A 16,221-nucleotide genomic window follows, 5' to 3' on the forward strand; every position below is an offset into this window, starting at 1 on the left:
ATGGCGAAGAACACATTTTTCGTCTCACGAACATCCTGGCCCCTCCAGAAACGAGGTTTCTGGCATCACCGTGCAGCTTCTTGATTCATCGATTAATCGATGACGACGAGCTCCGCTTGCCGTGGGTTGTCCCTCTTCTAGCTGATGTCAACGAAACAGCCTCGTTGACATCTAGAACGTCATCCTTCATGGTAGTAGTAGTATGTTGATGTTTTACCTCAGGAACATAAATATTGCTCTGCAAAATTTGAGACCCGGAAGCAAAATTTTCGAAAAAATAAATTTATTGGACAGGTTCTTACCTTGTCGCAATTTAAATGCGCCTTGTATAAAATAAGATTCATCAGCATTCCGAGCAGCTCTACTTGTCGTCCGTGGTGTTCAGCTGACCCGTTTTGTCGTCGTTCTGGATTTGATGTGGTGCAATAGGAAGCAAACATATTTTCTGGACACAGCGAGTTGTTTTTGCCTTCGGTGTTTGCAGCGAAACTACTCTGATGATACCGTCGCTCCCAGGATGAACATCGATTATTCGGGCTGTTGGCCATCGCATTGGAGGAGTATTCTCGTCCCGGAGGAGAACTAATTGGCCTGGTTGGAAAGTGACTGGTGGACGGAACCATTTCGTTCTGGGTTGCAAGGTGGACAGATACTCCAAGTGCCACCGTTTCCAAATATCTTGGATGATTTTTTGAACTTTTTGCCACTGTTTGAGTCTGTCGTAATTGATGTCAGAAAAGTCTCTGTCGGGAACTGCCTTGAGGGCTGAGCCAGTCAGGAAGTGACCAGGGGTGAGGGGGTCAAAATCCGAGGGATCGTCGCTGAGAGGAACTAATGGTCGCGAATTAAGGCAACATTCAATTTGACAAAGTAACGTTTCCATATCGTCATAGGGTAAGGAGCGTGTTCCCAACACGCGAATAAAATGTTTTTGTGCCGACTGGACCGCTGCCTCCCACAGCCCACCGAAATGAGAGGCTTTCGGCGGGTTGAAGTGCCAACGAATCTGCATTTCTGAACAGCTTTTGGACACCTCGGCTCGATGATTCTCAGAACGAAGAAGACGTTTGATTTCGTTCTTTGCTCCCACAAAATTCGTCCCGTTGTCGCTGTATACATCAGTGCACAGCCCTCGGCGAGCGACGAATCTTTTGAAGGCTTGCAGGAACTTGATGGTGGTCAGATCTGGAACGAGCTCCAGATGAACGGCCTTCGTGCTGAAGCATATGAATACTGCTACGAAAGCCTTCCTTGGTGATGCTCTCCGGTGTGGTGGTTGCAGTAATATTGGACCCCAATAGTCCACTCCAGTGACTGCGAACGGTCGGGTGGCAGTGACGCGCGATCGTGGCAACTCTCCCATGAATTGCTGCACCATTGTTGGTTTGGCTTTGAAGCATTGCAAGCACTTGTGCACCACCTTTTTCGTTAAGCTTCTGGCCCCTATGATCCAGAAGCGTAGTCGAATGATGGTAAGTAGAAGCGTGGGTGCTGCGTGCAAGTGTTTGCGATGTAAGTTTTCGACTAAGAGAGCGGTAATTTGGTGAGATGATGGCAAGATGATTTGATGTTGAGTATCGTAGTTTTTATTGGAATTTGCTAATCGTCCACCCACGCGTAGAAGTTGATCGGGGCCCAGGAAAGGACTGAACCATTTCAGTCGGGATTTGGGGGATATTGGTTGATCTTTTCGAAGATTATTGAGATCTTGTTCGTAAGTTTGCTGCTGAACTAATCGAAAAAGAGTTTTTTCTGCTTCGTTGATTTCTTCCACCGACAGAACACAGTTGAGGATTCTTTTGGTTGAAGGTAGTCGAAATATTTTCGCTGGCCGTTGACAGAAAGCGGTAACTCGGAGGAGATGCTGGTAGCTACTGAATCGTTTGACCAAATCATCTACAAACGAGGGCTCAGGGGAACATAATGTGGTCGTCATAGATGATTTTCGCTGTTCTTGTAACACGTCAGTTGAATTTTCGGGTTGAGCAGTAATAGATGGCCACGCATCTCGTTCTTCCTTTAGCCAAGCCGGTCCGTGCCACCAGATGTCACATGAAAGAAGTTCTTCTGGCGGTATTCCTCTCGAAACATGGTCTGCTGGGTTTTCGCTGCCGGGCACGTGATTCCAGTGGGAGTTGATTGTGGCGAGTTGAATTTTGGAGACTCGATTGGCAACAAAATTTGCCCATGTTGACGGTGAACAATTCAACCATGCGAGGACGGTGGTAGAATCGACCCAGAAAAAGGTGGGACAGTTTAGCTGAGTGGATGAGCAGATTTTGGTGTACAATTCGGCGGCATGGAGCGCACCACAAAGTTCGAGTCGTGGTATACTTATTCGCTTGAGGGGGGCAACCTTTGAACGAGAAGTCAGCAATGCTACGCGAACACAACCAACATTGTCGCGTGATCGCACATACGCACAAGCTCCGTATGCTCGTTCTGATGCGTCTGAGAATATGTGCAGTTCAATTGATGTTGCGTTTGGAAAAACTACACAGCGTGGGATTCTGAGATGTTCTAGAAGTGGCAATTTGAAGTAAAAGATGTTCCATTTTTTCGAAAGAGCTTCCGGTAGAGGATCGTCCCAGTTCAGAGTGTTGTCTTTTTCGTCCTTCAAAGTCCACAGAGATTGCATGAACAGTTTGGCGCTAACAATAACGGGACCCAAAAGCCCTAGTGGGTCGAAGATTTGAGCAATTCTGGATAAGGCAATTCGTTTGGTTAAGACAAAATTCTCCGGGTCGCAAGAGAGATGAATCTTGTAACGCAAATGATCCTCGGATGGATCCCAATTCAAACCTAAGGTTTTAATACATGATTCCCGATCTAAATCCACTGATGATTGTATTGCACGATTTTCCATCGGTACCTCGTCGATTACAGCTGTTGAATTAGACCCAAATTTTCGTAATTCGAAACCGCCAAGCTTGCAAAGTTCCTCCAGCTCCTTCCGAAGGTTCCTTACTTCGTCGATGTTCTGGCCACCCGAAAAAAGATCGTCCATGTAGAAATCTCTTTGCAGAATTTTGGCAGCGGAAGGGAATCTATGTTGCTCATCCTTTGCCAATTGCTTTAGTACTCTTGTCGCGAGGAAGGGCGCACAAGCAGTACCATAGGTAACGGTTTTCAGTTCGTAGGTGCTTAGTGGTTCGTCGTCATGATTCCTCCAGACAATTCTCTGCAATGGTGTATCTCTGTTATCGACAAGGATTTGCCGATACATCTGTTTTATGTCCGCAATCAACATAACGGGATGCATTCGGGAACGTGTAATGATGGCGCGCAAATCGTCTTGGATAATAGGGCCGACCATAACAGCGTCGTTGAGAGAGTAACCGGTGGCGGATTTGCACGACGCATCGAAGACGACTCTCAGCTTCGTGGTTGAACTGCTCTCTCGTGTAACAGCATGATGTGGGAGGTGATAGGATTGAGTCTGCGTGCCGGTGATGAATAAAATCTTCTGCATGTGTTTGAGATCTTCATATTCATTCATGAAATCTCGATACTGTTGATGGAGAGTCTCGTTGCGTTTGATTTTACCTTCTAGCAAATGAAATCGTCTGACTGCTGACTTGCGGTTGTCTCCTAGGTTGCTGAGTATGATTTCACGAGTGGGCAGGCGGACAATGTAGCGACCTTCATCAGTCCGGGCAACGGTTTCTGCAAAATGGTTCTCGCAAGCGGCTTCGTCCACTGATGGTCCTGGTTTGGCGTCATCCTCTTCGATTTCCCAAAAGCGCTCGAGGAATCTATGAAGCTCGCTGATAGTGGCTACGTTGGAAACAATCGGTGTGATCGGCTGACTGAAGGAAGTCTTTCCAGTAACTATCCACCCCAGCTCAGATTTGACAAGGACAGGAAGGGTTGTTCCGAGGGAAATTCGTTCACGGTATTTGAATAATTCGAAGAATATTTCCGCTCCAATGACAACATCGATAGGGCCTGGACGGTTGAATGATGGATCGGCAAGTTCGACATCGGTTGGTAGGTCCCAAGTAGAAACGTCGATAGCCGCAGATGGGAGTTCGACGGTAAGTTTAGGCAATACTAAGAATTCAGTCATGGAAGCATAGTCATTGAAGCGGGAACGAATAGTCGCGCGAAGTTTGTATTTGGCGTATGTTGCACAGTGGCCTATACCAGCAATGGGGAGAGAAATTTTCGATCGATTAACCTTCATAGCCTGCGAGAGAGCATCCGTTATGAAGCAGCATTCACTGCCGGAATCTAAGAGCGCGCGAGCGGCGTGGACTCTTCCACTATCATCGACCAATTGGATAACAGCTGTAGCTAGAACTACTTTCAGTAGCTTCCCGTTGTTGATTGAAGTAGTTGTAGCTTGAATGAGAGAAGCGGCAGCGGATGTGGTTGGTTCAGGTTGATGTGTGTCTACCGGGTTGGGAGAGATTCGCTCAGGTTTAGAGTCTGGCTTGGGATGATCCTTGAAGCAAAGTTGAGTGTGATGATGACCATTACATTTTCGACAGGTGCTCGTAGATGGACAGTTTCGTGACATGTGCCCTTTCCGCAAACAATTTCGGCACAACTGATGACGTCTCACTTCCTGCTCCTTGTCCTCGATCTTCATGTGTGAGAACTGAGAGCACTTGTAAAGTGGGTGGTTCTCCGAACAAATGATGCACTTGCGTGTGAAGGTTTGCATTGCACCGAGACTGGATACGGACTTTGGGTTAGACTTTCTAGGTGGATTTTGAGTTAAACCTTCAGGAATTTTGTTTCCGATACTCTGCAAGACCGTTACTCTTCGCTGAATGAATGCGACCAAATCTTGGAAAGAAATTGTGTTGCGTGCCGAAGAAAAATCCTCCCAATCTCGTCTGGTGGTAGGATCGAGTCGAATGCTCAACATACGAATGAGCATAACATCCCAGTATTGAGTTTTCTCCCCAAGTTGATTCAAAATCTTTACCGTTGCTTCAAAGTTTTCCACCAAAGAATGTAGATCTGTTGCGGATTCACGTTTTAATGCAGTAAACTCGAAAAGTGCGTCGATGTATGACTGTTTTAAACGCGCTGGGTTTTGGAAATGGTCGACTAACAGATTCCAGGCCACTGGATAGTTATTCGCACTAATAGGTATCGATTGAATCAATTTCAAAGCATCGCCAGTGAGAGAAGAACGCAGGTAGTAAAACTTCTGGATGGTAGAAATCTCTGTCGATGCGTGGACGAGCGAGACAAAAAGGTCGTGGAAGTTGAGCCAACATTCTAAATTTCCGTTGAACACTGGGATTTTAACATCGGGAAGACGTATATGAGGGTATCTCCCGGGGAAATTCGTCGACAAATTAGAACTAGAGGCTGCTACAGGATCAGGGGCTTTATTTACTGCCAGGAGAAAACCTTTCACCCGGTAGTAATTGGTTTCAAATTCCGCACGTTGTTTCAGTAATTGATCAATAGAAGGATTATCGAGATTGTCGCAGACTTCAAGTTCACTTTGCACGTTGGTGAAGTCGTTCCAAATGGTCCCCAGGTGTTCGATTCGTACTGGAACTTCCATTTCGTGTTGTTCCTCCTCGTATTCGTCAACGAACGTTTTAATCAAATTAAACGATACCAAGATGCTTCTCAGCCGTTGCTTGAGAGCTTTTAACTTACGTTCCGCGGCCATTCTGGAACAAATAATGACCCGGTAGCACAAAACGATATAAGTAGCAGTTATAGGAACCCTAATTACCTTTTGTAGGCAATTCAATGCCTTGTATAGTAGATTATCTCAGCAAACAGGAACTATGTTGACCTTTCGAAACTCGTGGCTACGTAGTAGAAAGATTCACCGGATGGAACTCGGAGTTCGACGAGCGCCAGGACATCCGGTTCGAAGGACCATATGTCGATAGCAGCAGCAGCAGGTAAGTATCGGGCAGGACCGAAGCAGCAGTAGCAGACCAGGTAAGTAACCCAGGAAATTAGCAGCGGTGGCAACAGCAACCTCAGGCAGGTAAGTATCACGTGGGTAAGTATTTCTCTTCGAAGCAATTCACTTAGTCCTTGGTTTCCACTTTCTAAACAACTTTATTCTTCATTTCTCCTTAACACTTTATTTGTTTATCTTCTTTCTTAACACTTTATTTTTCTCGATTTATCTTAACTTTATTTATTTACTTAACTCTAGACAAATAACTTCTAAACTTTAATCCGCGATAGGAGACACACTACTTTTTGATGTCACGTTGACGTGTTTGCTGTCACAAAGCTTGACGAAAGGCGAAATCCACACCGTGGGTTGGTCTTTTATAAACTGTTTCGCCCGGAAATTTATAATCGCAGGTACATTGTTCTTGCTGTGGCCCACTTAGCGTTCGATGATATCTTCAACGGGGGGTATCCTAATCTGACCCAACTCGTTTCACAACGAGATGGCGAAGAACACATTTTTCGTCTCACGAACAACTTTGTTTAAAATATCTTAAGCTTTATTTATTCCCCACTTCGGGATTCTTGGAAAAATCGCAGTGACAAAAAAAATTGATATTTATTCCGGAATAATAAAACCCCAAAAATGCTCATAACTTCAGATAATCCATATAAATTTCAGGTAAAAGATTGATTTTTAAATGTTAATAAATCGTTTGAACATTTATACACTCCACAATTAATAACAAAGCTCGTAGAATACTTTTTCTGGTCTTAGTACAATCAGTGGTGAGAAGTTTTATTGGATTTTTCAAATGAAATAATAATAACTCTGTTTATGACATTCCAACTCTTTTCTCTCAATTTCTATCACTTTGATGTCTTCCACAAAGTTGTAGTCAGGGAAATTTTCTATTAAATCTTGTTATTGATATATGATGTTGGATTTACGCTAAAGCATGATAAGCGTGATTTTGTCTTTGAAAAAAACCATTAAAAAGGTTTAAAAATCTTCAAAAAAATAAAATGTTTTAGACCCCCCGGTGGATTATTTCAAATTTGGGCTCAAATGAAAGGGGAAAGTCCTAGCTTTCAAATGGTGCAAAAATTAGCTATGCTGATTTTCGATAAATAAAATCGTTCCATCAGAGACACCGTGATGGGTTCACTTGATCTCTCGAGTCCAAAAAGATATATTTTCTTCTGAATCATCATCATAATCATTGCTAAGCACAAAACTAGAAAAAAATAATGAGCAATATGTATCCAATAATCATCTGACAAACAGGACTTGAAAAGGCTGTTATCAAAAAAAAATAAAGTCAGTATGCAATGATTAAAGGGCAGAAGATAATCTTTTAGAATGTTTTTGTCTGACTCTAATATCTTTTACTTTGAGATTTTGCATTATTTTTGACAAATTTAAGAGCACCCTGATGAAAGGATCAAGTCTCATTTTATAAAGGATCAAGTCTTCATTAACTTTCAAAATATCAAAAAATTTTAAATCCCACAAATACGCTTCTAGTTCATCAAAGGGTTCATGTAATGATCCAACTTTTGCAGCATCTAAACTTTAAATTTAACGCTATCAGAAAATGGAAAAGACAGCAATCTGCATTTTTTTTTCGAAAAAAATATGATGAAAATAATAAAAACGGATCAAGCATCCCCATTCTCCCCTACAGTAGACTTAGTCAATTTGATATATTTATAAATTTCCCAAACACTGGGGCCTTAAAAGTTTCGTTCTGGTTCAAAACTCATCCATCATTTTTTGCAGAATTTTTAAATAACGTTTTCATGAGCAAATTTGAACTTAAAAGTTTGTGTGGGAAATGAGAATATTTTGTACTGAAAAATCAATTTATTCTTTTCTATTTTGCAAGAATTTTTTTTCCCAAACAATCCTAAATGTTTAAATTTACTCATGTTAAAGTAGCTCAAAAAATCTGCAAAAAATCATGGATGAGTTTTGAACTAACTAAAACGAAGCTTTTTAGGCCCCAGGATTTAAGAAATTCATAAATGACCCTAAATCGACTCAAAGTGAGTTGAAGATATACAAATTTGACAAAGTGATGTGATTTCACAAGAGGAGGATCGAGGCAGGGTCGTTGGAAGAACAGCATAATTTGGGGGGGGGGGGGGGCACTGTGGGGTAGGGTCAATGAAAGCTTGGCCAAAACCTCTTTTTGATAATTTCGATAACTCATCATAAATTTATTCTTTTCAGAAACTGGACATTACACCGATCACAAACCTATCAATCAAATCTTAATATTCGTTATTTTATACAATTTTCTACGTAACTTAACTTGGGGTTTTATGCTGTGGTATTTTATCGCAAAACAATAAAATATTTTCAATATTCCACTAACTTTTTATTTCTTAAAGAAAAAAAAAAGTATGGATGTGAACAGAATAATATATAATTTAGTTTTTTGAGGTTGAAGAATGGAAAAAAACGTAAATTATATTTTCGAGCACAAACGTATAACGTTAAAAAATTACGAATATTCATCATATTCGGACATCTGGAAAACATGTAACCCCACGAGACCCCACTCTTATTCCTTCTCAAACATTTAAATGGAAGTCTCAGCTACCCAACAAGACAAAAACTAATTGCCACTTTTTACCAGTTTAAAAGTTATTCACGATTTAGTGAAACATGTTTTTGGACAATTTTCGTACTTTTGGAATTTCTTTTGATAATTTTTTTTGCCAGAAAAACTTGAACTTAATCGAATTTGAAATTCAGCTCATTTAATTTTTTTTTTTTTTTAATTTTATTTCCACTTAATAGTTTTGATAATACTATTTCGGTTTTTCAATGTTTTTTTTCGTATCTACAGACAAGCAGATAACATTCTTTGAAATACAAACTTTCTATAATCTTCTCAAATCCTTTCCGACCAGATGCTTAGTATCTGTTAACTTATATATTTTTTTTTATTTTTTAGACTCGAATGTCACAAGGTTACCACCTGTCGTAACTAAACCTTAATAATAAAAATAATTTTTATTCGACATATTTTCTATAAAATTTCTCATCAACATTCGTTCTAAAGGAAAAAAAACTAGATCTTTTAGTTTTACTTAAAGCTTAGTTCTTTTAGAAATGGGACAGTTACGAATGCGTGTATCTCAAAAACCTTTCGTTTGATATAAACACTTTCTATGAAGGAAATGAAGATAATCTTATGATATTTCATGAAAAAATAAAAAAAAAATATTTATCGTTTTTTTGTAAGAATAAATTCTACTTTATTCTTGGTTCCTCCCATCGGCTAGCGCACACTTTTTTCAGTCATGATATTGATCCGTTTTTCAAGCTAATACTTCGTCTAATCTGTATTTTAGGTGGCTACATCCTCTTCCTTCAATTTTCGCTACTTTTCGGACCAATACTTCTCTTTTAAAAGAAACTGAGGGCAATTTAGTGGATACAGATGTTTTGAAATTAACAAATTTGATTATTTTTGAGCCACTTTTTTAGCGTGTTTAATGGAATTTCTGCTGGCAAAATCTTGCAATAACGAAGTAAAACCATCATGAGATTAAACTTAAAGTATAATCGGTTAGTATAGATCGTAGTTTGCGAAGGGTATATAAAAGATTACTCTTTTTAGGCTTTTAAAAACAGCGAAAACCATAGTTTTCGTTTTGAATATTGTTATTTCTCTACACAGGAGCAGAATTTTGGCAAATCATAATATTTTATACAAAATAACCAGCAAATACATACTTTAATATACTCGGGACCTTGCCACGAGCAGACATGGTATAGGATTCAAACGCTGGAATTTAAAAAAAAAAAAGGTATTTCATAAGTTTTGCCGTTCATCAGAAATCATCTGTCCTATAACCTCGGAACCGGCTATAAAGCTTACGAGCTCAGGAACTAGAAAAAATTTAGTGTTTGAGGTGTGGTTTGAATGACTCATTACCAGGCAACACTTTCAGCTTATCGGAGAAAAAAAAATTTTGTTGGAAATTTCAGCGATGTACCCTTAATTTTTCGCATTTTGAAAATGAAAAATGCTGGTATGAAACTTGTTTCCCTGATGACCCTCAGCCGAAGTTGCCGATCATATGCTTCACTCCAATGCTTGATTTGAACTTTGTGGACATTTTTGACAGTATTTGCATACTTTTCCACCACTCACATACAGTAATTCTTCGAATAATCAACGATTTTGTCAACTATCAATTTGATTATGATGGATTTTGAATGAAACTGTGCAAAATTATTTTTTCCTTTTTCTCTTGCATCGTAAATATCTCAAAAATGCGTTATTTTTAAATTTTGAAAAAAAATAGGTCGGATAGTACTTTTTACAGGCAACAAAATGCTGCCAAAATTTTAAAAGTCCGATTACTAGTAAACGAGCTATTAGCAAAAGAAAGTGTCCCATTTCTAAAAGAACTAAGCTTTAAAAATGAAATTGAAATTATTTACACACTGAATGTTTGGATATTAAAAAAAAAAAGAAACCATGTTTTATTGCTGTCATATTAAGGAACAGCCTACTTGATCCATTAGCTGCTTATATAAGGTATCAATATGAGTTTATGGCTTATTTATTTGAACTTATTTGTTCTGTTACTGAGCTCGGACATCGTACACGTGTTTTTTATTGATTTGAAGAAAGTTTGGTTAATTTTTTCTGAAGTTTTTTTTCCGAGGTTTAGTTCAAAATGTTCCGGAGACGAGACATTTTCGAAATGCTCAACGAGAGCAGTCACAAGGCCTGGGATAATAGAATAACATACGTTCTGGAAAAATTTGAGCAAGCTGTGAATATAGACTGTGAAAAAAAGGCTGAGAGAAAAATAATATTGTAAGAAAATTGGCCCGTAATGCCCAACTTTATTTCGGTTTGCTTGCTGAACTCTAGAGTTAAACATAAATTTAAGATTTAATTTGTACAGAAGCATTCGTTTCATAGATGGAATGAGTTTTAGACCATCACGACAAACGATCATTTAAGATGTTCCGCGAATTCCCCGTGAAATAAGTTAAATTCTTAAAGTTGCTCAGCGGATGGCTGCGTAAGTGACGTAATGAAATAGTTTTGTTCGGCCTGGCTATATCTATTTGGGTTGAGAGTGTTTAAGGAAAGGAGTGTCCAGAAAAGTTACATGAAGATATTCAGTCGCTCGAAGAAAAATCGATTAAGTGCGATAAATTAGCATAAAGAAAAATGTGTGCGATCTCTCGGTCTAACTCGCAAACAGCTGCGTTTTCGTCTAAAGAGTGTCGTTAAAGTTGGCTGGTTGTTATTGAGAGGGCTCAGAACTGTGATTTGCAAAAAATTGGATACGGGAAGGGTTCAACGTTTCATATTAAAATTTGATAAGACAGCATAGAGAATCGTGTTGAAATTTGTGTGAAATTTGATCATTGACGGGCGTATTTTGGGTTTGCGTTCGGCGAATTTGTGGGATTCAATTTTCCGGTTGCTGAGATGCGTGTCATTTTTTAGTGTCCTACTTACAAGGACGTTTGTATTCCGCGTACGTTTGGACAAACCGAAGTAAAATATGGAAAAAACAAATAAATCCAAAGTCTTGTTTAATGCAGTGGTTCAGCTCGAAGGTGAAAAAGTGGTGCTCATAAAAAGAAAGGATTTTTTGGGAAAGTGTTTTTGCAATGCAAATGTGGTTTCTAATTCGTGTTCACTGGAGAGTTACCGAAGAATTGTTCGGAAGAAGAAGCGGACACACGATAAGTATTTTTGGAAACAAATAATAACATAAATTTTTTAATTTATTTAATTTTCCATAATTGCGAAATATGTTTTCATTTTGCCATTGCCTGGGATGAACTATATTATCGATCATTGTTTAAACTATAAGGGTAAATTAAAAAACCTTTCGAGCTCAAACAGACCTCGGAAGGTTCTATCTTCTACTAATATTTTCTATTTCTTTTTTTATTTTCAAGAGCGAGTAAAGGCGCTTTATCCTTGGTCGATGACCAGATATGATTGTACACTGAAATACAAAACAGAAAAAATAAGTTAAGAATTCTTCAAAATGTTTCTTTTCAACAGTTTTGTGATTTCTATGTACTAAATAAATCATTTCCAGCCCCTCTGGAATGGTCCTGGTGATTGGTGAAGTTTCCTCAAATTACACATGGTTTCTTCATCAAAGAGCATTTTTCTTAGCATGCTTCCAACGATAATGTCCATTTGAAACGTATGGTACTGGTGGTCCACGTTTTTTCATGTTCCTGTGTTCCGGATGTCTCTGCGTTCTCTGCTCCATGGTAGGCCCAACCACATTATGTTTTCGATAATTTTAATGTTTTTATGTTAAAATAATCAAAAACATGATTAAAGACAAGAAGAATATTTACACACTTGTATTATTCTTTGGGACTCAGACATAAGTTCTGGCTGTGGAAGTACGATTAGTGATTAGTGATTAGTGATCACGACAAACGATCATTTAACTTTTGAACGGTCCTAAAAACCTTGCTAGAAAAATGCATGTCGGTCTGTCTGTCTGAGGGTAATAAATTCTAAGTTTAGAAATTGTGTATAATTATCAAATCTCCATTTTATTAGCATTCTGTATGTAGAATTCCGTTAACTGGATCATAAACTTGTGATTGAATATTTTGTATCTTTTGATTCTCATTTATTTTGACAAAAAGTTCGATAAGCTACCGCAAGGATTAGACCCATTTTGCCACTGTGTCCCTAAATAGCATGGGCTTTAATCCTTTCAAAATCCGACTATTACCCCCAACTTCTTAAAAGCCATCAGTAGCCTTGAAAGCTATCCCAGCAGCAGATCAAACGGCTTCTCTCATCCCGGAGGGGAAAAAAATTCCTACCTCCCACCAAGCCGACTTTTCCGGTCTCATTTTCACCTCCGTCTTACTCTTCCTGTACAATTTTCCACTGTAAAAGTGTGCCTGAGGATCATGTATTTTTCTAGGCTCTCTTACATCTAGTTACATGTTAATAACCGAATCGAGGGGTACATCGATGACGATGATGACGATGATGGGGTTGAGGAAAAGCCACTGCCGGTGGTTCAGTTGGTGATAATAGAAAATAGCTTTCCGTCCTCTTACTTGGTAACGTTCTGCTTCAATTTCTTCTATTTCTTGTTTCTGGGAGCTTTCAAGCAAAACTAATAGCCTTCCGTCGTCGGCGTCGTTCCCCGGGATTTGCTTCGAATGGCGCGCACCATTTGAAATTTCTGGAAGATGAAGGCGGTCTCGACTGACTGGACTAGACAGAGACGGATACAGGAGCCAGGAGGTTAAAAAGGGGTGTGTTACATAGGATATTTTTCCGTGTTCCCTTCCCAGAAATAGATGTCGTCTTCAGGACTCAACAAATACAGCTTACAGCTTAGTACGGGAAAGACAACATAAATCAAGATAGGATGAGGTCAGCCAGCACACAATGCTGCTGCTGCCCGGATATTAAAAGGCATGATTAAAGGGTGAGGTTTCTGGTTTTCGGGAATTGAATCTCAGATCTGATTCCAAAAGATTTTTTCAAGCTTTGGCATACATTTGACGGTTCAACTTAAAACAAGTTTTAATGAAACACCCGACACAGAGTCAGATTCTGGTTACGGGAAGTCAGTCTTACATAAAGTTGCAGAATTGCCCGGATATTTGATACAAAATTTGAGGAAAGTCCGGTCCGGCCCGGTTGCCCGGATTTCGTTTGATAAAAAACCCGGATTTATTTACTTTATTTGTTAAAAAAAACTCTAAATGATCTATAATCATTATTAATTTTTTTCTTTCAAAATGGAACTCTTATCCAAATTATAAGGTTTTTTATAAGGTTTTTTTTATAAATTGTCCTGACTTGTGACGTTCGGATTCATTTGGAACACATTCTGGCAACCTTTAATTAAACCAAATGTTCAAATACAAATATTTAAAATAAGAGCCAGTATACTCTTTAATCTGGAAATTTTATGGTAGAATTTTACATTTGAAATGCATAATCTTTATTCTTCTTTGAAAATCATTGAAAATTTAAAAAATCGTTTTCACATTTGTCTGAAATTTAACATGATTCAAAACAATTTAAGAATTTCTAGGTAAAATTTAAAATTTTACCAATATTTCTTCGAACATTTCAACTTAACTCTTTCATGATTTTTAATTTTTTGTGAAAAATCATTTTAACTTAAAAAAAACTTTTAAATTTTTAAGCAAATGGTTATTCAACATTCATCATCATTCATTAAAAATTAAATACGATTTTTCACTTTTTCCATACAGAAATTGTTGCAAATTTGTTATTTTATGAAACGAAGTGTTAAGATACCGTGACTGGCTCTTTTTCTGAACAATTCCCAACTCTACGCATTTTTATATTTTAACATCGAGACTTCTAAATTTAAGGAGGAAAAATGTGCATCAACTGTATAAGTAGATTGTTTGAACTACATTTCCCATTTTTAGTTGATTTTAAAAATTTGTAGGTAAATGTACCTGAGCTTGGCCCCTAACACACCGTTAACAATTTTTTCAAAGATTTTAGCCTTCCTTTAACGAGCACCTTTGAATGACTTTCAACCAGGGCCGTAGAAAGAAGTGATTCAGAGGGGGGGGGGGTTGGTGACTGATTATTTCCCATAACATTTTTGCTAAGAAATATGGTCACCCTCCCTTCCCCATTTTTTTTGCTAACATGTCGAGTCACCACGACTATTTCAGCTTCCCATTATCCCTAACTAACATTTTTTTTTTTTTGGTTTTAAATTAGTTAATTTGCCATTAGAAGTTTAATTAACAGTAACATACGTGTGCATTATTCAGTCATATCCAACATCTAGGTAAAAATTCAATTCTTGCAAGTACATTATTATCACAATCATTGATAAAAGTTATATAATTCAAAAGTAGGCTAAAGATTTTCTTCTTGTTGTACTTATTGATTCCATCAAGCGATGGTCGCATGAGATTTCCGCTGCTGAGTAGTCGTCCTCCAGTGATGATTCCAAGTCTGCTTTGTAGTAGGTAAGTTGAAACCAGCCTGCACACGCTGGCAGGAAAAAAATTTGTGCTCCACTGTTTCTACTAGACTGCCACAGTGCACGCCGTTGCATTGTGTGTAGGATTTGCCTGTGAGAGATTTTGTTATTCGTCCAAATGTACAGAAGGCTACGCTGGCTCGAGGTCAGATCAGGCGAAGAAATATTCCTCCAAATGCGTGTCCAATTTTCGTTAGGTCGATCTCGTTGTACTTTTGGGTGTTCGTTTTGAGCAACAAAGTAACTTGCGATTTCTTTGGCGCTACAATTTTGTCTCAGGTTGTCAGGTAGTCCTGGGTAGTTATCAAGAATCACCTTTAAACATGGTAGACTTGTTGGGTGGTTTATGCTTGGGAGGCCCGCCTGTTGTATGTAGTTTTTGAAGTAGGGCATGCTGTTGATTTCGCGAATGTGGCGGTCAGGAGAGATTTCGTTTTTACTGCTGGAATATGAAGGTTTAGTCCTCCTTGTTTTCTGTTTCGAGCCAGCTGCTGGATCGGCACTCGGGCACATTGACCACGCCAAATGAAAGTGCCCATCAAGGCAGTTATTTTGCCCACATGTACGCTATACGGAGCAAGTGTAGACGAGATGTACCACATTTTGGAACAAATATAAGTGTTTAATAAAATACATTTTTGAATAATTGTTATATCTCGCAACGAGTGTAGAAAAATTTGCCTGCTTACGCTGGACACTATTTTGTCCCAATTTGTTTTCGTCATTTCACGTATCGAATTGAAAAAGTGCACACCCAAGATTTTTAGACTATTCTCGCATCTCAGCCACGGCACGTGAATGGGTTCTCTATCAATTAAACCCACATTCATAGAAATTGTTTTCATCTCGTTCAGTCGAGCTCCTGACACTAGCGCAAAACTTTCAAATACATTTTTCATGTTATTGATTTGGTCTGCACTTGTGACAATTGCACTTATGTCGTCTGCGTAAGCCACAATCAAATTGGTGTCGTTTAGTCTTTCCAAGTGTTGGAGAAGTGGATGGAGATAAAGCACAAAAAGATGCATAGACAGTGGGTCCCCTTGGCGCACCGATCGTTGGATTGGGAACGATGTAGATAGGTGTCCATTCACCATGAGTCGGGACGTGGCATTTTCGGCTATCCTGGTGAGAAGAGCTACCAGCTCTTGATTTATTCCTAGGTCCAAGAGTGTGCGGAACAGAAAGCTGTGGGCTACGCGATCGAACGCATGGTCAAGGTCGAAGGATATCAGCTTTGCTTTTCTCCTTGTGGCGATCAGCTGAGCTATCCGATCTTTAATGGCAAGTGTGGCTTGGAAAATGTTT

At 39.0% G+C, this 16,221-nt stretch overlaps 1 protein-coding gene across 1 annotated transcript; it reads right to left on the bottom strand.

The window, feature by feature from the left end:
* Window positions 1-361: 361 nt before the first annotated feature.
* LOC129759248 (uncharacterized) lies at window positions 362-5,641 on the bottom strand. The gene has a single exon (XM_055756655.1). The coding sequence runs from the start codon at window positions 5,639-5,641 to the stop codon at window positions 362-364; it is 5,280 nt and encodes a 1,759-aa protein (XP_055612630.1).
* Window positions 5,642-16,221: the final 10,580 nt, after the last annotated feature.

This window comes from Uranotaenia lowii, chromosome 1 (genome assembly GCF_029784155.1).
Source record: "Uranotaenia lowii strain MFRU-FL chromosome 1, ASM2978415v1, whole genome shotgun sequence".
In the NCBI taxonomy this organism is placed as follows: Eukaryota; Metazoa; Arthropoda; class Insecta; order Diptera; family Culicidae; genus Uranotaenia; species Uranotaenia lowii.

Coding starts and splice junctions, on each gene's coding strand:
- LOC129759248 (XM_055756655.1), bottom strand. CDS start 5,641: ATGGCCGCGGAACGTAAGTTAAAAGCTCTCAAGCAACGGCTGAGAAGC.